The sequence below is a fragment of the Amblyomma mixtum genome, chromosome 9 (assembly GCF_055824585.1).
Source record: "Amblyomma mixtum isolate Tamu chromosome 9, ASM5582458v1, whole genome shotgun sequence".
Taxonomy (NCBI): Eukaryota; Metazoa; Arthropoda; class Arachnida; order Ixodida; family Ixodidae; genus Amblyomma; species Amblyomma mixtum.
Window position 1 is genome coordinate 8,573,168 of NC_143020.1, and position 24,948 is coordinate 8,598,115.

A 24,948-nucleotide genomic window follows, 5' to 3' on the forward strand; every position below is an offset into this window, starting at 1 on the left:
GCGTCGGGGCGGCCGCGAGGCACGTTTGACCTTGAAGCGCGGCGCATTACAACTGTAGCCGCGCCGCTGCCGAGTGGAGGCGCTGCCCTCGCCGCGCTCTCGCCAGCTGCGGAGTGTGGAGAGGAGGCTGGAGAACCGGGGGGGGGGGGGGGGTTTAAAGTACGTTCGCTCGCTTGCCCGCTCCGTCGTCATGTCCCCTAATAAACAGAAAGGGAGGCTACGTCGGCTTGACGAAGCCAGGAAACGGCAACGGGCTTCGGAGACAGATGAAGAACGCGAAGAGCGCCTTGCCAAGCGGCGCGCTCAAGACGCTGCTAGACGGGCACACCGCGCCTCTATCGAAACCGAATGGAACGCTATGGATGCTTACGCAACCTACCAGGTGTAGCCAAAGCTAAACCCCATCAATTTTTTTACTCTTTATTGGTGTGAACCCATTGTGACTTAACCCTGTAAGAGGCCAGTGGACCACCCGCCAACCAGCTTTCCGTAGACTGCTTGGCCGGAGCTGGCGCGCGTGCACAACACAAAAGCTATAGTCTCCCCTGCAGGAGACTAGCTCCCATCCAGAGAACGAAGCAACCCACAACTACGCCCGAAGATTCGTGACAGGGTAGTGGCCTGCCCACTCCTCAGGTCGGCAATGGAGCGTATGGTCGCTTAACACGACAGTCTTATGTAGTCTTGGTAAAAAGTCTTAAGGCCAAAGGCTTTTTGCTCCAGCCCCATAATAGAGCAATTACGGCACTATAAAGGCCGAGGGGCCTTGAAATTCCAGCAGAAGGTTTCTTCTCGACGTAGAGAAGCTTCCTGCTTGACTTGTGTTTTCAATGATCAGCTACACGGAGCATTTAGGGACATTCATTTCTCTGCAGGCCAACGCTGTCGCCTTATTACCGTTCACCGAGAATACTATCGCAATGACAGGCTTCACTACCGCCCACCTGATAAATCCCCCACCAAGTCCAAGTTGATGTTGTGGAGTAGCTCGACCAGGCAGCTTTTGCCATGGCGGTAGTGATAACTACTCGCTCACAGCCACCACCACCAAAGTATGGCACGAGGAGGAGGATGCCATCGCCTTCATCATCATCAGCCTGACTACGCCCACTGAAGGGCAAAGGCCTCTCCCATGTCTCTCCAATTAACACTGTCCTTCGCCAGTTGCGGCCACCGTACACCTGTAAATTTCTGAATCTCATCCGCCCACCTAACTTTCTGCGGCCCCCTGCTACGCTTGCCTTCTCCTGGAATTCACTCTGTTACCCTTAAGGACCAGCGGTTATCGTGCCTTCGCATTACATGCCCTGCCCAAGCCCACTTCTTCCTCTTGATTTCAACCAGGATATCATTAACGCGCGTTTGTTCTCTCACCCACTCCACCGATCTCTTAACGTTACACTTATCAATTGTCTTTCCATAGCTCGCTGCGTCGTCCTTAGCTTAAGCTGAACCCTCTTTGTTAGCCTCCACGTTTCTGCCCCATAGGTGAGTACCGGTAAGATACAGCATTTGTATACTTTCCTCTTGAGGGATACTGCCTTAGCAATTACCTTAACCGAAACCTAGGACATTCGCAGTGATAAAAAAGCCGTTCGAAATGTTACGAAACACGTAATTTAAAAATCAGATCACTAATTTAGAACCCATCCAAATCCATTTCATCTGGGTTCCCGCACGCTCATCCTATCCAGGGAACGAAGCATCCCACGTCTACGTCCGAAGATTCATCGGCATTGTAGTGGCCTGCACGCTCCTCAGGTCGGCAATGGAGCGTATGGTCACTTACCACGAAATTATGTACTATCGCAGTGGTGTGTTTCACTACCCGCCACCTGATAAATAACTTATCAAATCCGAACAAGTAGCCTAAAGACGACTTTAAACTACCGCTTCCCACCCCCTACATCAACTCGATTATTTCCCTGGGAGAATTCTCCCTCATGCAAACAGTGTGGCCACGAAAAAGGCATCCTAGCTACAAAGCCCCGGAGGACTTGCTGCTCTCGAACCCCGAACAGTGGGAGGCCGTGTTATTGTGTTTCGTACCGGAGAGACAACCCCTGGCTGAAACGATCCATAGAGGTCACCGTGCGCCGAGGTCTCATGGCCACCTGACGACGGCATCTGACTCCGACACTGCCAGCATGAACACAAACCATACGATATGGTATTTCTGCTTGAGTTGCACAGCTCATAGAAGACGCTTATTTTGGACGGGAATGCTCGACCTGTTGTTTTTCCTAAGATGGAGTTTTTGTCAAATGTTGCTGCAGCTTCAGTTCATTTTTGACGACAGTGACTTTCAACCGAATTGCTATCCTGTGTTGATGTGGCATGTCTCCTGGAGACCATTGTTAATTTTTAGCGTTAAAGCACAGCTACCATGGTCCTCCATAAAATCAGCAATATAATTACTAGAAGAAACGTCGTCAGACAGGGAAATACAATTTCGCCAATGCTATTAACCGCCTGTTTACAAGACGTGTTCAGAGGCCTGGATTGGGAACAGCTGATGATAAGAGTTAATAGAGAATGTCTTGTGATCTTATATTTAATGATGACACTGTCTTGCTAAGTCACTCAGCAGATGACCTGCAAAACATGATCAATGAGTTAGACAGCTAGACAGACCAGAACAGTGGGTCTGAAAATTAACCTGATGAAAACCAAAGTAATGCTCGACAGTCTAGCAAGGAAACGACAGTTTACACTTGATAGTGAGGCGCTGGAAGTGGTAAGGGAATACGTGTACTTAGGGCAGGTAGTGGCTGCTGATCCGAATCACGAGAGCGAAATAACTAGAGGAATAAGAATGGGGTGGAGCACATATGGCAGGTTCTCTCAGATCATGAATGGCGGTTTACCAGTATCCCTCAAGAGAAAAGTATACAACTGTATTTTGTCGGCTCTAACCCATGGGGCAGAAACGTGGAGGCTTAAAAAGAGGGTTCAGCTTAAGGAGAGTGCAGCGAGGTATGGAAAGTAAAATGGGAGGTATAACGTTGAGAGATTGGAAGCGGGCGGAGTGTGTGAGAGAACAAACACAGGTTAATAGCATCCTAGTTGAAATCAAGAAGAAAAAATGGGCTTGTGCAGGGCATGTAATGCGAAGGCAAGATAACCGCTGGTCCTTAAGGGTGACAGATATGATTCCAAAAGAAGGCAAGCGTAGCTGGGGGCGGCAGAAAGTTAGGTGGGCGGATGAGATTACAGGGATAGGGTGGCCGCAGCTAGCACATGACAGGGTTAATTGGAGAGATATAAAAGAGGTCTTTGCCCTGCAACGGGGGTAATCAGATGATTTCACCTGAAGGCATTGTGTTCCCGGAAGAGGTAGAATACTCGCGGCAGTGCTGCTGACGCACTCCTGCTTTGCACTTGTTGTCAGCAGCATCAATGATCTGCGTACTGGAATAGTTTGCGGAGCTTCCAGGGAATTTCAGGACACTAAAGGATGCATAGAGCGAGTAGTCTTCAGGAGAAGAATTCAGAGCGCAATTAATGGGTGCAGTATGCCCCGCTCTTGCTTTTTGCAGAGGCATAGCATTCAACCCGCGGCGGCTCATCTAGCGGCAGTCTGTAATACACACCCCTCCGACGGTGCTATTGACCCGCTCTGACACGGAACGGGTATATAGGACAACCTACGGCGTCACATTGTCCAACCTTTTCATTTGGGCAGTCTCCATCTTCGATGCTACCCAAGTAGTGCGTGATGCTGCCTCAACGTTGCCTGCAGGAATTACCACGCAGCGTGGAGCAGCAAAATGTGATGTTGCTGTCACCTTACTTGATATACGTTATCTTGTTTCAGAATTACCATGACAGTAACGATTATGAACATGAATAGCACCGACGTTGGGCACTAACATGTCGCCGATGTTTTTGAGTCCATGTTTACACAGCATTTCTGAACAGAAAGTTGACACACTACGGACAAGGTTGATTATGTACTGGCAATGTAGTTTATTGAATCCGGCTGCTTCTTGCCTTGAGCGGTGCACACTCAGGCATAAAGTAGCAGGCAGTGCTCTAGCGTAGGGTAAACTGCAGTAAACATCGCAACGAGGCATGAACTTCGCCCTAGCAGTACTTAAAGGGAAATTGCAGTGGTTTTAAAAATCAATGAGCTTAAGAGGGTCCGATCTGTGAAACTTGCAGGTAAAGTAGGCGAAGTCTTTTTGGGCTAGCATCTGAAATAGTGATGTGATCGCCGTTTAAAATAGTGACGCCCTTCAAGCTTCTCCGCAGCGTTCAACGCCAAGTGGGGGGGGGGGGGGGCGCATGATGACGTCATCGAAGGTATTGGTACATTTCCAACGCAAAAACGCCTGCTTTGAAGGAAAAAAACCAGCGCCACCGAAGGCGAATCCCGCTGAGAGTGGTATGGCAGCGTCCAACTAGGCACGGCAGTGTGTAACTGACGACAGCGGTAATCAAAATCATACCCTCCATGACGTCACACTAAACTTCCCCGCACTTCTTTGGTGCACTGAAGAGAAGCGCAAAGTTCAATCGTCGATTTCGTTACTATTTTAAATGTTACTGCAAGAACACTTGGCATGCTTTACCTCCAGCCTATATAGGTTTGAATCCTTGATCACGAAATTCTCAAAAAGTAGTGGAGTTGCCTTTTAAAGGAGCACTTGGATTTCCTTTGCTGTTCCGTAGTTGTGAAGCGATATGCGTCAAAAACGAAACTATGTGGGCACGTAAAGCGCCGCGGAGCACCACGACACACCGAAACTCAGCCGGCCGCCAGTGGCGCCGCCAAGTGTACGTTTTATTTATTACTCCCCGGGTTTCAGCAGTATCCGTCTGTGTGAGGCCTCCGAGTTGCAAGCGTAATTGGCTCACTGAACACCTCAATCACGCTGTGAGTGGGCAATGGCGTCCACCTACAAACCGAGCCAGTTACGCGCCTGAACATTTATCAAAACCATTGCAAGGTTTAGACTCCGCCGATTTCCAGGAAAGCCCCGCATACTAATTGGCCTCCTGGGTCAGTGGACACCTCAGTTGCGTTTTGAGGCAGTTGTGGTGTTCACCGGCAAAAAAAACGCAGTTTCGCACAATATTTCGGCCTTAGCAATGCTAAACCGCCAATCATTTTTTCCGTCTTCTTTGCGTGATAAGCGTGCAGTAGCGATTTCAATACAAAACTCAATTCAACATTAAAACTCGCAACCTTCGTTTGTCAGCCTCAGAGATGCGTGTGTTGTTTAATGTGAAAGAACTGCTAGCCCCAATTTGAGAAAAGCCGGCAGCGTGTATGTCTGCTCACAGGTGTTGCAGAAAATAAAGCGATGGCAAGTAAAATAGTGTCTACATCATCATGCGGTCATATGACACACACAGCAAGCCAAGAACAGCCATTTCAGAAAATCATATAGATGTGTTGTCTACATATACCCGCTGCTCGCCGACCTCTACGTAGCGTCATTTTTGCCTACAACATTCGTACAAAAATTGTCACGCAACTGTTTGTCGTACAGCGTTTCTAGTGGTGCCATACGACTTCTCGTTGCATGTGACTGACATGTGCCAGTCAAGATGGAGGCTAGCCTGCGACAGGGATTCGAACCGACAACATATGCACTTTCAATTGTATGCCTTCCCAGACTTTGTATAAAAAAAAATTCAGGGGGGCACTTTGTCGACCTAAAGTGCGGTGAGGCAGAATCCTTAAGCGCGGTGTTGCTGCTTGTGCCACTGATGTGTGGTTAACGTGTTAAGCTTCGCCTGGAACGCGACAGCGTCTTGCAACGCTGCCAGGGAGTCCGCAGAACGCCATCGCCCGTTCGGCTCTTCGCCTTGCTCATCGGTAATTTGGTTTTTGAGGAAAGGAAATGTATCTGTCTCACATGTATCGGTGGGCACCTGAACCCCGCCGTAACGGGAAGGGAGGAAGATGGGAGTGAACGAAAACACCGTATTCTTTAGAGTGAATACGCACCTCAAGTTCATTCCAAACCATCGAGCTGGCATGGCAGAGTGGCTATTGCGCTCGTCTCGCACTCCGGAGACCCGGGTTCGATCCCCAACTCAACCAATTTCCTACTCGGTTTTATTTATCTGGTCTGACTATAAATGTTAATTAAGCTAATTGGTTAATTAAGCAATTAATTAAACTCAGTCCCACTTGAAGCATCATTATACGATCCCTTTAATTGGTTGCATGGAAGGTAGAATTCGCCCCGCTTGAAATTCGCGCACTCTGACGTCACGACTGTTCGGGCCAATTGAAAAGCGTGACATTTCTGTCGACAACTGCTGCTTACAACGATGAGGCATTAAAGGCTTCCGCCTTAATAGTGATGCAACCATTCGTCATAAGGCGTTCCGAGTGATGTCATATGCTCGCGCGAGTGTGTGGGTGTGTCATACATCGTCGCTGGATCTTACTGCGGCCGGTTATGTCTGTGATTGTGCAGTGAACACTCAAGCATCAGCGTCTGAAAATTCGACACCGACACCACCCGAAGTGAAATGTGGTTGTCCAAGCAAGTGGGCAAACTCTGAAGCACAATAGCGTTTGTAATGCTTTTGAATTCCCACACGTAACGAGTCTTAATTATGTCTGTCGAATGTTTTCGGTTATTTCGTCAAAGCACGTGCACTTACGAGATAGGCCTGTGGTGGCGATGCCTGCATTTTAGTTCTTGCTCTTTCCTACCTTACAAGAGCTTTGTTTTTAAGAGAGGTCTTTTGTGCTTGAGACCTGGTATTCAATCGACACAAGCGAGCTTCAGTTTCATCTCAGTGTCGCTTTAAGGCATCAAAAACAGCATCCGTGTAAACGCCACAAAAACGCATCACTCCATGTGCCCGCGTTCTTGGCCAGCCTTTGAAAAATAAACTAAGAAAAACACAAACAATTTATTACTTCTCATGTACCCAACAGGAAACACCACACTCAAGCCAGTGTTCCATCCTGGCTGACAGCAAACAAATATATGAACATATAAAAACACTTGAAAAACTTGAAGCATTTGCTGATGCGAAGGAGCGCAACGCTTAATACAGAAAGATACTAGGTAATCTAAACAGTCAGGTCAGAAAAAAGAGAACTGATCGAAACTCAGGATTAAGAACTATCCTTTCTTCGGAAGCTCAACAACGTTTAAACGGTGCACCTAGCTGTATGAACGTAGAGAAGGGATATGCCGGAGGCTCTGGCTTTCAAATACTGCGTCCGATGTATGGAGTTTATCTCGGGCGCAGCTAAGGGGAGGTCTTCTCCCCCTTCACTCGGGGAGAGACGAGGTTGCTGAAGCCATCGGGCAAAGGGAGCGAACCTTTTTTAACAATGTTGCTAAAGATAGCGCGAGCCTCGTGGTCGTCTAGGATTCCCCACAGGTTCGGTCCAGTACCGAACTGCTCTGCCGAGAGCGCGAGGAACCGAAGTTTGGGGAAGAAGGGCTCCATAAGCGTCCGAAGCTTAGGCTCTCCGTCCACGGCAGTGTGAAGCCACTTCTCCAGTGCCCATCCGTAGAGGATGGTAATAACACAAATCTCGGGCACGTCAACGACATGGTCGATGACGTAATTGACCGTGTACTCCGAAGAAAATGCGAACTCTTTTGAGTACAGCACGGTGAGGCTGTCTTCCAGGATGAGATCCAATGCAGGGAGGTCACTGTGATCTTCACCCATAGTGATGGCGTAGTCCAAGACCGGGCACACATCATCCGGCTTCATGTTGTGCTTCACGTAAGCGATGCACTTTTCTGCGAGTTCCGGCACCAGGTACTTGACAGCCGCGCTTCGAATGCACAGGGCCTGATGCACGGTTTCCGCTTCCAGCTGGCCGCTGTAGAAGTACCTGCATTGAACACAATGGATATTTGTTGTTTGAGAGTTCACGACACCCAATTTTCTAACACAAACTCCTTGCACTTTATTTCCAGTATGCAAAAATACAGTCCCTCGAAATTTGAATTTATTACCTTAGGCAGATGTTTCAAGTGTGATTTATTTTTTGCTGTTTTTTGTCAACAGTTTCCCGGTCTGGCATCCTTGAGATCATTAATGCAAGGAAGGGATACCAGCCGCGCATCATTTGATTTAGTACCCATGTGCTCGAAGTCCGGGGAACAGCGTCTAATTTACAAGCTTTGCAGCAGAAATAAACTGTCTTGTTTTTTTGGAACCCTACAGCGTAGTATGTGCGCTTTTTTATTATTTACTATAAAGGCCAATGGGCATTACATGTGGGGAATATCACTCAAGAAAAGCAAATCTTAAAATTCAATAATGATATCAAGGCGCTTAAAGAGCATTCTAGAATACATCGTAAGAACAAGACTAAGCAGTCAGCAATAAGAACACTATGAAGACAATACGCCAAAATTGAAACATGCAAGCATGGAATACAACGTACTCCAAGGCTTTAAAAAAATAAAGTGCAAAGATTCCAAACAAACCGGGCAAAAGGTAAATTTTCCACACCTACCCTGTTATACTCTCTTTTATTTAAAATTCTTATCGCAATCAACCGAGTTAATTATAGGATGGGGAGGGTATTCCATTCTCTGAGTGTCTAGTGCAAAAACGAAAATCTGACTGCATCTGTGCAGATGTAGGTCAGATTTTTTTATTGTGGTTAAAGCAATGAAATGTACGTATGGCAGGCCTAATTGGCGCTGCGGAGTGTACGGTGTGGGGTTAATGTATGATTTATTAAACAAGGCAGGACGTGATATCTTACGTCTGCTTTCCAACGTTCGGAGGTTAAGGTTCTCTTTCATTGTAGTATTACTTGAGTAACTCGAGTACTGACGTGCGAGGAATCGACTGGCCTTCTTTTGTGGTGTCAATAAGGTTTGCTGATGAGAAGACCAACTTAATGACGCAGATTCAAGCTTTGGTCTGACCAACGTGGTACAAGCAATTAGTTGTGTATCATTGTTAGCTTTACAAAGTGACCAGCGAATAAAATCTAGAGTTTATATGTGTTAGTCAGAAGTTGGTTGATATGAGTACTCCACGAAAGACTAGGGGTTAAGTACACTCCCAAGGATCTGGAAGACTCAACAGATTCTATTTCAGTGTTGCTGTTGAATAATAATAATAATAATTTGTTTATTTCTATCAATGATGGGGGAGACTGCGGATAAAAGCCGCTTGACAGCCAAGCGACTTGACTGAAGCCCGCTGCCTCCATACAATGCAGGAAACGATAGAACAACAACAAAAAAACTTGCAGAAAGCACAACTTTCAAAATTAATGCACGTACACTTGATAGTCACAAGAGGTAAACATAAAAAAAGACAAGATAACACTTCTAGTTGTTATTGTAAGCAAGGAATGTTAATTAAATGTTCGCGCAGGGTTCGTACAGAAATTGTGTGTAAATCTATGCAAAAAAAAACAGCGCGAACAAACGGGGACGAGACGAAGAATACACAGGAACAAGCGCTGTGTTTGTTCGCGCTGTTTTTTTGCATAATGTATCACCAACTCGCCCCCTTATCTATCCTGTGTAAATCTATACCTGATTTGCGGAATGAATTTAAAAAGGTTGGCAGCGTGTATGACACTTTTTGCTTAGAATAATTTGCCCGCGCAGAGACCACCTTCAACGGTTCTGTGTAACGGATGGTGCAGGAATGTGTGTTTTTATCGAGATGTGATAATTCATGAAAAAACTTTAAATTTTCTTTTACTTCCCGTTTGAATGGCAGACTTAATTTATAGTTATAAAGATTAAACACGCGTATTATGTTCGCTTTCAAAAATAGCTCTGAAGTATGGGAATTATACGGTACATTAAAAAGTGCTAGAACAATTTTTTCGAACAATTGTGTATGTGTTCGACAAAACATGACAGCGGATACTGAAACGCAACAATTTTTTTAGTGTTACTAAAAATTTGCCATTCACAGCACGAACTGTCTGATTTGGACAAATCATTTGTTAACATAACGCAGTCAGTAAAATTAGAGATTGCACGGTAAATGACATTTCTAGTTCACCAGCTCAACAGTCGTGGCACATGTCACGCGACATAGCGGTGGATCAACCGCAAAATCACTAGTGTGAACGTACCGAAGAAGGCCAAGAACGCCCTCCGGGTGCAAGTCTGTGATGATTACACGCTCTTCCTTGGGGAAGTCTCCATAGAACATGGCTTTGAAGACGTCATTCTGCAGCGCTAAGATCAGGCGATGCGCCTTGAATGACTTCCGCTGGTCGGGAAAGTGGGCACAATCCACGACGATCTCTACGTCAGCAATGTCCCCAGTTTTGAGAAATCTTGCAAAAGAGAACTGAAAGTGAAGGACAGACGTTAGGATTGTATTGTAATTTGTCAACGACTTCACACCACAAAATCTAAGAACACACCTATATAAGCTGGTTCCAAAACGAACAAAAAACTGAATGGGAGGCCCACATTCTCGTCCATCACTGCTGGTGAAGCAACTGACTTTCTTGGTCTGCAAAGCACAGCGCATGTTGGCTGATGCATATGCCCCCCTCCCCCTAGGCTATTTATCACGCTGAAACTTCAAGATGTGTCGCACCGACATGCACAATTTTAAGCTTGTAATTATACAGGGTGTTTCACCAAATACTTAACACAACTTAAAAGAAATAGGCTTTTTGAATCAGAAGAGCTCATTTCGTTATAGCATATTGTGAGCTGTGCAGTAAATCAGAACGATGGTATGATGTGTAAGCAGGCTGCGTAACTAATATTGAATAGTCAAGTTTCTAACTCTTAGGCTCCTCAGTTATTAATTATACTCTTAGGCACCTCAATTATTCAGTGATGTGGCCCACCGTAAGTAATGTCTAAATCAGTTTTAGAATTTCTAAAGAGGCGTTACCCTCGGCACAGTGGCCCAACAAACATTGGCTATATCACGCCAAATACATGCGCTTTCGACAAGCTTTCAGGCAGAGAAACTTATTGCAACAGCCAGAATTTGTTGTGGTGCAGCGCGAAGGGTAACCGCATTTCCGAAATTCTAAAAACTGATAGGAATATTGCTTACGGTAGGCTACATACCCCTCAATAATTAAAAAGCCTAACAGCAATAGTCAAAATAAATCTTAACCAATCAATATTCGTTAACCGGGCTGCTGTTTATGTCACAGCAATAGTCGAAATCTTAACCATTCAACATTCGTTAACCAAGCTGCTGTTAGTATGTCATAGCTGTGATGTACTACACCGCTGAAAACTGTGCCGAATGAAGCGGTCTTCCAACTCAAGAAGCCTATTTTTAGAAATTGAGTAAAATCTTAGGTCAAACATTCTACACACCTACAAACGCAGATGCATACATGCAAAAACACACATACACATTCAGATATATATATATTACGATGAAAAAACTTGCTCGACTGCTGATGACATAAGGAAAGAGTTGAAATGCACTTCTTATAGAAACATTTATTTTACCCATGGTTTCGGACGGTGGACCGTCCTTCATCAGGGTAAGGTTGATTTGAACAAAGACGATCCGCTTGCTCACGGCACCGTGCACAGATGGAGAGGGAAAGACGCTCTCTTTTGAGGAAACAAAACAAAACACGAAAAGGAAGACACCCCTCCTTTCCACACCCCTCTTTTGCCATTTCTTGAATTTGTTCTTTTCTTTTTTGTCTGCTCGCTTTGTAGCCCTCATTTTCCCCCTTAATAGACAGGAACACCCTTGTCCGCCACTCTGTCTTCCTTTTCGTGTTTTGTTTTGTTTCCTCAAAGGAAAGCGTCTTCCCCTCTCCATCTGTGTACGGTGCCGAGAGCAATCGGATCGTCTTTGTTCACAAACAACCTTACCCTGATGAAGGACGGTCCACCGTCCGAAACCATCGGTAAAATAAATGTTTGTATAAGAAGTGGATTTCAACTTTTTCCTTATATATATATATATATATATATATATATATATATAGAAAAACAACCACATGCCGCCGGTGTGATCCGAACCCACGACCTCCGAATTACGCGTCCGGTGCGCTACCACTGAGCTACGGCGATGGCTGTCAAATCTGCTTTCAGGGGTATTTTATGTTTACAAATAACCTAACCTTAACAGTGTTCATCAGCGCCACCCACGTTCTTAAGCGGCAGACGTAGCACGTCCTGAGTTACTACTGCTTTTCTAATCAATCAGCTTTAAGCGATAACATATTCAGGAATATTCTAAATCGAACAACAGCACAAAATAAATAAATTAATTTTAAAAAAATCCCGTGTCCCTTGGTTTCTCTGGCTGTCGGCTTCTCTCTTGTATATATATATATATATATATATATATATATATATATATCACTCATGAAAAAGATCGGTCTTTAGATCATGTTTCCTTTAACGAAGTGCATACTTGACTGTATACTCTTAAACAGTAAAGTACTTCATTCTCTCACAACCTATAACACACTTAAAGCATAACAAGGGTTTACTGACGTTTCTACAGGGGACCAGTCTTTTTCATGGTGCTAAGTGATTATTCCAGATTAGTATTTATACGGGCTGGAAAAAGGCTGCTGCTATCCGCCTGAGGTAACACCCCCACCCCCCCAAAAAAAATGCACTCGGCCACTGGCTTGGCGCGTGCTGAATCGCAGTCCAGACGGGTATAAATTTTGGACAAAGCACAAAAAAGCTGGAACACACACGCACAGCACAAAACACACACAAAGACACAGCACAACACAACACACACAGCTGTTATACAAGGTGTAATTCACTTAGGACTTTAAACAATTTTTAAAAATAGGCTTCTTGAGTTAGAAGACCGCTTTCTTCGGCATATCATTCTCAGCGGTGTAGTAATCATATTACAGCTAAGATGTGCTATATAGCAGAATGGTTCACTAATATTGAATAGTTAACCTTTAAACGATTACTGATAGGCTGCACTGCTAGATGACTGTTAGTACGCTGGCCACTAATGGGTTAATTGTTGAGAGGCGTGTAGCCCACTGTCAGTAATATCTATATCAGTTTTTAGCATTTTGAAAACGCAGCTACCCTTGACGTTGCAGGCCAAAATATTTTGGCTACATCACGCCGAAATATATGCGCTTTCGAGAAGCTTGCAGGCAAAGCACCCTTTCCAGTGCACGTAACTCTTAGAAATAGCCAAAATTTTTTAGGCCACAGTGCCGATGGTAACCCCATTTTCAAAATTTTAAAAACTGATATCGATACTACTTACTGTGGGCTACACACCTCTCAGTAAGCAGGGAGCCTAAAAGGAATAGCTTAAAGGTTAACTATTCAATATTAGTTAACCAGGCAACTAGTCAGCACACCTTAGCAAGTTTTCTTAGGTACTCAGTTACAAAATTTGCACCCTTAAAGGTTTAACGCTAATGACTGCACCCGTTCCACACCCTTTGTTTCTTGCTTTTTGAAAAAGGGTGCGCTGAGCACATTTCATCACCTTTAATGCACCCATGCACCCTTCAAAGCTGCATGGGCGCAAGGGCGTTGTGGCTCCTTCGGGTGCAAAGGTGCGTAAGGGTGTACGGGAGGTCACTGAGTTGTGCTGTAGTTAAGTCAAGCGCGCTTTTAAAATGACGTGAGCTGTTCGATCTTTCCATTAAATGACAGGTGCAACACTGATGCGAGCAGCTATGACGGTGATCTGCGCCCCTATGTGATAATCGCTGACACCAAATAGGGGCTCACTGAAATGGCATGTATAAACTTGGAGAAAGTATGCCATTCACGGTAAATAAGTATTGCGCGCAGCGGTAGTGTGTTCTGTGTTGAACTCTGTCACCTCAGTAGCTTTGAGTGTCTCATTCCAGTTACCTTTATGCCTGTTTATGGTCCTTTGGCAAAAATGCTTGGCACATTATAGCATCGTGTTAGTGTACGAGCTGGTTTGCTGATGGTTGGCTTCCTTTAGCAAGATATTTTTTTTTCTATTTTGGATATATTCAGAAAAATGACAACTTACACGTGATGCAGACATCACAAATGTGACTCCACATCAAATAGGTGCAGATACACCGTGAAAGGCACAACTGCGTATTATAACTATAGTTGGAGATGACATTACTTTAGTACAAAGTCAGACAGGTCGTCGGCAGCGTTTCAGCTTCCCTCCAAGAGTGCAACCCCCCCCCCCCCCCCAAAAAAAAAAAAAAAAGTGATCAGCCTCTTTTAAAGCAATCAAAACTTATCAAACTGTACTGTAAAGCAGTCCAGAAACTGGTGCAACCGTAATTTTAGCTCAAACACCTTGTACATACAGGGTCTTTATAGTAAGATATTAGACAATTTTCAAAATAGGCTTTTTGAGCTGAAGAGCGTTCTATTTGGCATAGCACTGTCAGCGGTGATGTACCCCTTTTGTCAAACGTAACCCAGCAGCAGGTTTTTGCTTCTCAATCGTGTAACGGAGCCTTCATGGCACCCCTCAGGACCGAAAAGTGTCAGAACTTGAGGGCTAGGGCTCACCTTACTCTACAAAGATTCATAGCTTCAGGGCTGCCATAATTGCTGCGCTACGCGGCTAAGATACAGAGCACCTGTGCCCAGTTACATTTGACAAAGGGGGTACATCACAATACAGCTACGGCGTGCTATATAGTAGGCTGCATCACTAAAATTGAAGTGTTAACATTTTAACTATTACTTCTAGGCTTCTTGTTCACAGGCCTGTATAGCCCACTGTAATATCCATAACAGTTGTTAGAGTTACGAAACCGCGGTTACCCTGGGCGCTGTGGTACAACCAATTTTGGCTATTTCGACGGGTTATGTGCACCGTAGGGGTTGCTTTGCCTGCAAGCTTCTCGAAAGCGCATGCATTTTGGCACAATGTAGCCTAAATTTTATGGGCCACTGCGCCGAGAATAACCACTTTTTCGAAATTCTAAAAACTGGTATGGATATTACTAACAGTAGGCTACATGCCTCTACATAATTAAGGAACCTAATGTTAATAGTTAAAATGTTAACTATTCAATATTCATTAACCATCCTGCTAGTTAGCGCACCTTAGCTCTATTCTGATGTACTACTCCCCTGACAATGCTATGCCGAAGAAAGCAGTCTCCAACTTTAAAAGCATACGTTTAAAAATTGTGTTAGGTCTTAGCTGAAACACCCTGCATATATATTGTAGTGCCACCGCTACTGCTCGCGCGATGAAGAAAGGCTTAGCGAGCACGAGCAGAACAGAACACGTTAGGCACCTGGCTCGAAAGGCAGCCATCATCTTCAGCTCTTCAATGATGGCAGAAACCGCCTCCGTCCACGGAACGGCATCAGAAAGAATAAACGTGGTCGCACCACTTCTGGTACCACTGTGCGCCACAATACCAAGCAGTGCCAGCACCATGAGGAATCGAAAGGTGGCAGCTGCTACATCAAAAAGTGTCGGGCTTTAAGTTGTTGAAACCGATTATAGAGCGAAAGCACGGGATTTTGTGTGACGTCCAAAATGCTTCAACTTCGCATTATTGGTTGTTTTTGCTCTATGCTTACCTACTGCTTGGCTCGAGCGTAATTGCTGGCGCATAAAAATACCTGTAGCTACTTATGCTACAGGTATTTTGGCAAATCACGTAAAGTAAATATTACTTCCACAGCAGTATTCGCGGAAGAAGACGATGTGCAATGCTTAGCGTGAGAGTGTGCTGCAGCTTAACACGAAGCGTTCGGTTGCTTCGAGGGCCTAGTGCTTCAAACCAAAACCGAGTTTTGTGTAGCTATAAAAGCAATAGAGGTCTTGACGCCAGATGGCCGTTTCTACAAGCTGGCTGCGATGACGTCAGGTTCTCCTGTTGCCGGATCTCTGATATTAGACCACGGCACCACTGACTTCCTAGTAACAACCATGGATGTGTAATTGCTCTCAACACCGTAATTAATGAGATGAGTCTGAATTGCGCGAAAAATACTCCGTTCCCAACTGCACACTTCTCACGAATCAATGCGCCTGTGCTTCCGAGCGATCGTCAACGAAGCCAGAAAAAGGCATTCTGCTAAGAAAAAAAAGGCTATGGATTGGTCCCTAGCATCATTTTTAGAACCAGCTCACATTTTTTATCACCGTATACGCACTAATCAGGCGGTTAAATCAGCTTAGCATATGTCTGGCGCAAGGCATTAAAAATGAATTTATGGCAAATATCTTCGCAAGGCTTACCTCTTGTATCTTCTCCGTCCGAGTAGAACCTTCGATCTTGACAACACGATGGGGTCCACCCACTCCCCTTTTGCAGTACTCGCAGCTCGAGTACCGACAACAAGCATGGCAGTACACTGAAATTGATAAAGAAAGGCGTACTGTGCTTAAAACGTGAAGTACTTGATGCAAATTAATATGAAGCGCACAAGTGCAAGTTTTCCTTTCCACTTCCCAGAACTGCGATGGGCTACAACGACGTCATCTTGAAAGTGGCCCTCTGAATTGTTATGTCATACAGCAAAGTAGATGCGAGGTAAATAAGGGCTGCGGTAGGCATACAACCTGAGCTGGCAGCTCTTTTTTTTTAACATTTTCAAATCAACACCCTCTCTTTTGCTCTGGTATGCCGCCATTTCTACTGCTCCTACATCACGGCAGAGGTTCAGCTGCAAATCACCTGCAAAGCAACCCATGGGGCTAATGCATAGTGTCGCGTACTTGTTGACGAAGGGGGCTTTAATACCAAGAACGAATACAGACAAGGCCAGGCAAGCTGGGGCAGCACAGGCGACAGATTCTTCACGGCGCGAGCCCTACTTCGTCGTCGTCAGCTAAACGCCACCTGGCAACTGGCAATACTAGGTGGCATTATTTCCCCCCTATGAAGAAAAAAAAAGCTCTATCGCTGTCGACGTAAGGGTAAAACAAAAGATAAACAAAGAAACAAGCAAAGTGTCGCAATTGAAGCGAGCGAAAACATCAACACGTTTGCGTCACCGTGTATAGTACGGCTTAAGCCACAAAACGTGCATAATGTCATAGTCGGGCTGTCGGCGTCGCGGCTGCGCAGCACCGTCCGGAACCACTTCATAGTTAACCTCACTCACACACCGGACCACTCTGTAAGGGCCAAAATAGCGGCACAGCAGTTTCTCACACAAGCCTTGGCGACGAACAGGAGTCCACACCCTGACTTGGTAACCGGGGTTGTAGTCAACCTGTCGGCGGTGAAGGTTGTAACGGCGCGCATCCGCGCTCTGCTGTTGCCCAATGTGCACGCGGGCCAGCTGACGGGCTTCTTCAGCACGTTGAGCAAACTGTTGGGCATCTGGGGCGAGTTGGTCATCCTCTGGGCACGGGAGCATGACATCAAGCATGTTCTGGACTTCGCGTCCATACACAAGGCAAAACGAGGAGAAACGCGTAGTTTCCTGCAGGGCGGTGTTTTAGACAAAGGTGAAATACGGCAGGACCTCATCCCAAGTTTTGTGTTGGACATCTACACACATAGACAACATCTCCCCAGGGGTCCTGTTCAATTGTTCAGTCAAGCCATTGCTCTGTGGATGGTAGCTGTGTGGTCTTGCGGTGCGTTGTGCAGCTCAGCTGAAAGAAGTGGTCGATTAGCTGCGCTGTAAACGCTGTCCCTCTGTCGGCAATCACGAAAGAAGGTGCGCCATGTCGCAAGACAATGTTGCGCATGAAAAACTCTGCGACTTCTGAAGCTGTGCCACAAGGGATCGCCTTGGTCTCGTCAAATAGTCGGTAGCAACTATGATCCAATAATTGCTGCCCTGCGACAAAGGCAAAGGACCAAGGAGGTCCATGCCGATTTGGTCGAACGGAGCCCGAGGGGCTGTAACGGGCTTGAGAAACCCCGCCGGCTTAAGTGGTGGCATCTTCTGGCGCTGGCATTCTCGGCAGCTTCTAACGTAGCATTTGACAGCAGCAGCAAGTCCAGGCCAGTAGTACATGTTCCGCACTCTGGCGAGCGTACGTGAAAAGCCGAAGAGGCCAGACGTGGCTCATCGTGGCAGGCGAAAAGAATTTCAGCCCGGAGATCGGCTGGAATGACAAGAAGGTAAGGTCTATTGTTGCCTCTCGAGTTCTTGTACAAGAGACCTTGCCGCAAACAGTAGGAGCTAAGATGTCGAGAGAAGGGGCAAGGTATAGCCGTATCGCTACCTTCAAGGGTGTGAATGAGAGGGCGAAGATCCACGTCCGCCCTCTGCTGGGTCAATAGGTCGGAGGCGGTGAGAGTACCAAGGAAGCCGCTGTCGTCATCGGGCGCTGCATCGCCAGGATCAACTGGTGCATGCGACAGTGCGTCGGCGTCTTCGTGCCTACGGCTGGACTTGTAGACAATAGTAATGTTAAATTCCTGGAGCCGTAAGCTCCAGCGTGCCAGGTGTCCAGATGGGTCTCGCGAATTGGCCAGCCAGCATAGGCAGTGGTGATCGGTTACGATTTTGAATGGGCAGCCGTAAAGATAAGGGCAAAACTTCATGGTGGCTCACACGACCGCAAGACATTCTTTTTCAGACGTGGAGTAATTGCTCTCGGCGCGGGACAGACTGCGGCTAGCATAGGTGATAACTCTCTCAAGGCCCTCTTGGCGCTGAACAAGGACGGCGCCAAGACCGATTGATGTTACTGGCGTCGGTGTGGACCTCGGTATCGGCATATTTGTCGAAGTGTGCAAGAACGGGTGGTGTTTGAAGGCACTGGCGGAGCGTAGAGAAAGCGGTCTATTGCTCAGTGGTCCAGATGAAGGAGGTGGTATTCCTGGTGAGGCGCGTCAACGGCTCTGCGATCGTGGAAAAGTCTGCAATAAAGTGCCGATAATACGCATAGAGACCCAAGAAGCGCTGGACAGCTTTCTTGTCGGTTGTAACGGGAAAACGAGCGATGGCGGCAGTCTTTTTGGGGCCCGGCCGCACTCCCTCGGCGCCCACGTGAATCAGAAATTTCAGCTCTTCGTAACCGAAATGACACTTCTGGGGCTTCAGGGTAAGGTCTGCCGAGTGGAGGGCTTCGAGGTCAGCCCGCAGGCGCTGGAGATGTCGGTCAAACATTTCCGAAAAAACGATGACGTCGTCCAAGTAAACAAGACAGCTGTGCCACTTGAGGCCTGTGAGGACGGTGTCCATCATCCGTTGAAACGTAGCCGCGGCGAAACACAAACCGAAAGGAAGCACTTTGAATTCATAGAGGCCATCTGGAGTCACAAAAGCGGTTTTTTTCGTGGTTCTTTTCACCTTTCATCTACTTCAATTTGCCAATAGCCGCTCTCAAAGTAAATAGATAAGAAGTACTTAGCACGCCGTAATCTATCCAGCGAGTCATCAATGCGCGGCAACGGGTAGACGTCCTTTTGGTCACACTGTTCAGTTTGCGATAGTCGACACAAAACCGGAGAGTGCCGTCGTCCTTCTTCCTAACAAGGACTACAGGCGAAGACCACGGGCTTTGGGAGGGTTGAACAATGCCATCGTCAAGCATTTCCTGAACCTGAGTTCGGATAACTGCCCGTTCTTTAGCAGAAACACGATAAGGTTGCTGACGTATAGGGCGAGTGTCGTCATAGGTGATGATGCGGTGCTACGTAATGGGTATTTGACGAACCTTCCAGGAGGAAGCCAAGCACGGCTTGTATTCCTTCAGAAGCCGCTCCAAAGCCAGTCATTGCTCCTGAGGCAGGTGACAGTTTATGTCGACGTTTTCAAGGGAGGGCTCGTCAGTGCCGGCTGCCGCGGACGCAAAACAAACAGGAATATCGATAACAGGTTCGGCAGAAGCGATAGCAGTTCCTGCAAAAAGGTGCCGGTATTCATTAGAAAATTTTGCGACCAGGACCGCAGACTGGCCACCACGAAGCGTCAGTCGACTACGAGAGGCACAGATGCCTTGAGTAAGCAGAACTGAACGGTTAGCCTCGGCGACTGCTTCTGCATCATGCAAGTCGTTGCAGGTGACTTCAACCCAAACACTGCTCCGTGGCGGCAACGTGACGCTGTCAGCAGAAACACGAAGGGCGGCACTGCGGTGGCAAGAGTCGGCGAGGTGGGTGGCTTTACTGGTCAAAAAGGTGATGATTCGTTGGCGGAGGCCGATGACAGCACCATACTCCCGCAGAAAGTCAACGCCGATAATGAGATCGCCGGAGCAATTGAACAGAACCACACAACTGGTTTGGTTTGGTTTATGGGGTTTAACGTCCCAAAGTGACTGAGGCTATGAGAGACGCCGTAGTGAAGGGCTCCGGAAATTTCGACCACCTGGGGTTCTTTAAAGTGCACTGACATCGCACAGTACACGGGCCTCTGGAATTTCTCCTCCAAAGAAATTCCAGCCGCCGCGGCCGGGATCGAACCCGCGTCTTTCGGGTCAGCAGCCGAGCACCATAACCGCTGAGCCACCGCGGCGGCAGAACTACACAACTGACGATGAACGTAGATCCGTGAATCTGAACACGAGCCGTGCAAATACCCTTTGGGGTAACGAGATGACCACCGGCTGTACGAAGATGCACCACAGAACAATGCGTTAGCACTTTTTTTATTAGAGTCGCCAATTTATCACTCATAATGGAATAGTTGGCCCCGGTGTCCACTAATGCACTGACTCTGTGACCGTCAAGAACAGGTATGTCCAAAGAAATGGGGTTTTTCAGGTCTGATGACGGTGCCATCTGTTCACGGTCAGAGCGTAGTGGTGGCGACAGAAGGTCTTCAGCGCAGCGGCTCCCAGCGACCTCGCCCCCGAAGGTCGCTGGTCTCAGTTTTCCCGGCGAGGGCTGGGCGAGCGATCCTGTGCTGCTCGCGAGGAGGTGGGGGGTTCGGGGAAGAGCGCCTCGGAGACGATGAGCGCGGCTGATGCGGCGCGTGGGCTGAAATTCGCTGTTCCACTAGGAAGTCTTCAATGGCAGGGGGCCGATGGCCAAACCGGGGTCTGGGCGAATCGGCTCGAAAGCCACGCAGACCGAGGCGCCGATAAGAGCAATGACGGTAGAGATGACCTGGTTCTCTGCAGTGAAAGCAGAGTGGCCGGTTGTCAGGTGTGCGCCAGACATCGGCCTTCCGCATGGGCACTCGGCGATCGTCGAAATACTGCACTGGTGGCACTGAGGACAGCGGCACAGGAGGCGCTACCGAAAACGGTGGTGGCGAAACGGCAGCCGGGCGCCTTGAAATTTCAGCATAGGTGGGGCTGTGGCAGTCTCCTGGTAGAGGAGGTGTTTCGACAGCAGGAGCCCTGAACGCCTGTTGCATCTCCTCGGGAACAAGAGCAGAAATCGAACCTAGCGCAGGCTGGGAAGGGCTGCAAAATTTCAAGGCCTCTTCACACACGATGGTGCGAATCAGTTCGCGCAGATCGTCAGGGTGGCTCTTGGAGGTAGCAAACGATGCGGTGACAGCAGCAGCATGCACGGGCCGGTTGTAAGTCGCAGTACGTTGCTGCACCACCTTTTCCATCGTTGTGGCCTCTGTAAGGAATGCAGCAACGGTCGATGGTGGGCTGCGCACAAGGCCTGCGAAAAGCTGTTCTTTGACGCCACGCATCAAATGCCGGAGTTTTTCTTCGGGCATGGCCGGGTCAGCTCTCCTGAAGATGCGCGTCATATGTCCTCGACGTACATCTGAACACTTTCGTTTGGCAGCTGGTTGTGAGATTGTAGTGCACGCTCGGCTCGTTCGCGACGATCCACGCTTGTGTAGGCCTCCAGCACCCGACGACGGAACTCATTCCACGAGATTAAAACGTCCTCTCTGTTTTCAAACCCGGAGCGAGCACCATCCTCAAGGCTGAAGTAAACGTTCCGGAGTTTGGCTGCGTCGTCCCATTGGTTAAACGCAGCTACGCGTTCAAAGTGAAGGAGCCAGTCCTCCACATCCCCAAAAACTTCCCCACGGAATGTCTTGGGTATGCGCGGAGTCTGCAAGGTGTAGTGGGATGGCGCGGCAGCGGCGGTTTGCAGAAGAGGAGGAGCGGCTGCCGCCATGGCGCCGCTCTCTAATGGCCCAACCTCCGAAGGCAGTTCCTGGATCCTCCGACTGAAGCGATGTACCGGGGTGTCAAGCGGTACAGGGCTGGCGCGACGGCTGCCTGGAGGGGTCTCTTGCATAGGCTCACGGGTACCCGGCACACTCCACCAGACTGTACCGTACTTGTGGACGAAGGGGGCTTTAATACCAGGCATGAAGACAGACAAGGCCAGGCAAGCTGAGGCAGCACAGGCGACAGATGATGATGATGATGTCCTCAGGCTTAATGGCACATATCCACGGCGGGGGATTGGCCAGGGTGCATTCCTCACGGCGCGAGCCCTACTTCGTCGTCGTCAGCTATGCGCCACCTGGCAATACTAGGTGGCAATAGGAATATGGTGCTCTGATCGGACCTTAATACGGCGGCTGGCAGACGGTCGTGCCACCTGTGCATTCGCGGAACTTCCCATCTCACGAAACACAACTTTTTCAAGACGTCTTGAAACAACTACAAACATGCGCCTTACGCTAGACCGGACTGTCTTGAGTGATGTACGCAAGTGGGGACAGGTAAACCATCGTCACCAACCAGAGTCGGGCGGGGAATACTGTGCAGGAGACGGTGGCATGACGCACTGATTGCTATTTAGACGGGACCGGTGGAGTGCGGGGTTTTACGTGATGGCATACAGAGCCCGTGGCATGGAGGAAGGAAAACTCAGGAGAGGCCCTTCCCATGCAACATCCTGGGAAAAAAGTGTCATAAATTGCTATTTACAAACCGGGCGGTAGCAGAGAGCCGCGATGTACCATTTGCGGGGTGGCGTAGGCGTAATTCGCTCAACTGCTCGAGCTTCTGTTTTTGGTCGTGCTCACAGGCTGACGTTGGCGCCGTTCACTCATATTTGAAGATGGAATTCAGTGCAAAATTCTCGTTGTTGCGTGCATGGATTTCAACGTGCTCGGCGACCACGATCTCAGGGGCATTTCGTCTACTGCGACTCTGCGTGGAGTCGTCAGGAGACCGCCGCTGCTGACTCAGGGGCATTCGCGCTGTTAGTTTACCAGTAGTTCAACATGACATGCGCTACAGAGCAGTCGTCTGCGTATTGTGCGAACGTTTTGTCTTGTGCGTGCAATGTGCGTGTGCCCTTAGCGCTCCTGTTTTAGTGTCACCTTTATGCGTGCTCTCGCAATGCTCCAGCCATTGTGAGTGCTGTTCATTATAATATAACTGCCATTTTTGTTTTGCGGCTATGGTTTAGCTCTGGCTAATCCGAGCTGAGTTACGAAAGCCTCGATTCTTCTTGCACGTTCTTCCTCCGTATTCTCAGCACGCCGTCCACACAGCGTCTCATTCCGACGCTCTCGAGAACTCAAACCGGTCTCTTCGGCAGCTGAAGAGTCACTCCGGGACGTGGCACGACTTCTTCTAGCCGCATCTTCGTTACGACGCTTCTCGAGTCGTGCGGCGCGTTGCCTCTCTTTCGCGCTCTCAATAACAACCAGAATCCACTGAGGCGAAGCACATATACAGGGTGTCCCAGCTAACTTGGACCAAAATTTATAAAAAATTAAGCATTCTTCAGAACTTAAATTGCGCGGATGGTGTTAGGGTTTATCTAAAATTAGTGTGCCATATTTTTCGCTCCTCCTATTTGAATAATTAGTCGAGATAAATAAATTAACTTTTTAAATATAGCTTGAAACGTTCAGGCGTGAATATGAAAATTGTGTAGCTGCACAAATATTGTCCAAATCCGGAACTTCCAACGAGATCGACTTGGCGTGGCCGTTTTTGTTTGTGAGAAACGAAAGCCCGCGGAATTTAAAAATACCATGTGACAGCGCGCTCCGTGCGCCCGAATACGCCACGATTACAGCGCTCTCATCCATGCTATGTAAAAAGCATCACTCGCTCACGCATCACGAACTCACGCATCACGGAAAAGCATCACGAACTCTCCCGGCATCAAGATCTTGCGCGCCGCAGTGAGGTCCCGTATGAGAGCTGTTCTCTGCAGGCGGCTCCCGCGTACCGCTCCTCCCCTTGGAGTTCGTCTGGCCAGGCCCCTACCAGTGCTACTCGCATTGATTACAGCGACGCTCCCCGCATCACCCGCCCCGGCCCCAGGGCGCCAGCTCGTCCGCAGCGCCACCTGCGGCAGCCGGAGCACGATGGTCGTTTCGACACTGGCTACGAGGAGTGTTATCCCGAGTACCCCGCACCTCCACCACACTGTTACAGGTTCTATTTACAAATACTATTTACAAGGCAGGTCGAGAAGAGCCTAGTGTGCCGGCGGCAGGATACTGGACTTTCTCTTCTTCTTCCAGCCGCTGCACGTCGTCTTTGTTCCTCAGAACCCATGCGCAGCACGTGACAATATATAGGGTGTTTCACGTAACTTGAACAAAGGATTTAGAAAAAGCGGTAAACCGCAGCCCGCTGAAACCAACGATACATTCTTCGCCAGCATGTGGCGCTCCTAAGAATATTTTTTATTGCGCTTAATTCGTTAATTAACTAAGATTAATTATGCAAATTTTCTAATATTAATTTCAGTGCCAAGACCGTTACGTTAGATTGTAGAGCAGGTCTATAAACAACCGATCCAGTTTGTTGTTGCATCGTATCCCCTACAGGCTCCTTTTTTCCGGCATCTAAAGAAAGCCCGCGAAGTGTGAAAAAATACCACGTGACTACGCTCGTGCGCTACCAAATTGCAGCGCTCTCAGCGGCGTTTCGAGCAAACGGAGCGTGCCCGTCGACCGTGGCGAAGTGAACGGCCGCCGCTCTTAGCAGCGGCTTGACAGTGCGTCAGCACTTACCGCAGCAGCGCGGCAGCCGTTCACTTCGCCAAGGTCAGCGGGCACGCTCCGTTTGCTCGAAACGCCGCTGAGAGCGCTGCAATTTGGTAGCGCATAGAGTTATACCCCAGCCACATGGCAAATTTAATGTCATTCCCATCGAATGACATTCGTTCAAAACGACATTATTTTGCTGCCCCACGAGAAAATATAATGTCATTCGATGAAAACGACATTAGGTACCGAATGAGTTTACAGAGCT

At 47.9% G+C, this 24,948-nt stretch overlaps 1 protein-coding gene across 1 annotated transcript in view; it reads right to left on the minus strand.

Moving 5' to 3' along the window:
* Window positions 1-6,827: 6,827 nt before the first annotated feature.
* Window positions 6,828-24,948, minus strand: part of LOC149328233 (uncharacterized) — a 230,728-nt gene continuing 212,607 nt past the window's right edge. The window contains exons 4-6 of the mRNA XM_089558943.1: window positions 16,126-16,241; window positions 10,055-10,275; window positions 6,828-7,828 (exon numbers count right to left, since the gene is read on the minus strand). Coding sequence (XP_089415069.1) covers window positions 7,228-7,828; window positions 10,055-10,275; window positions 16,126-16,241 — 938 coding nt within the window. The 3' untranslated portion in view covers window positions 6,828-7,227. The remainder of the gene's footprint in view (window positions 7,829-10,054; window positions 10,276-16,125; window positions 16,242-24,948) is intronic.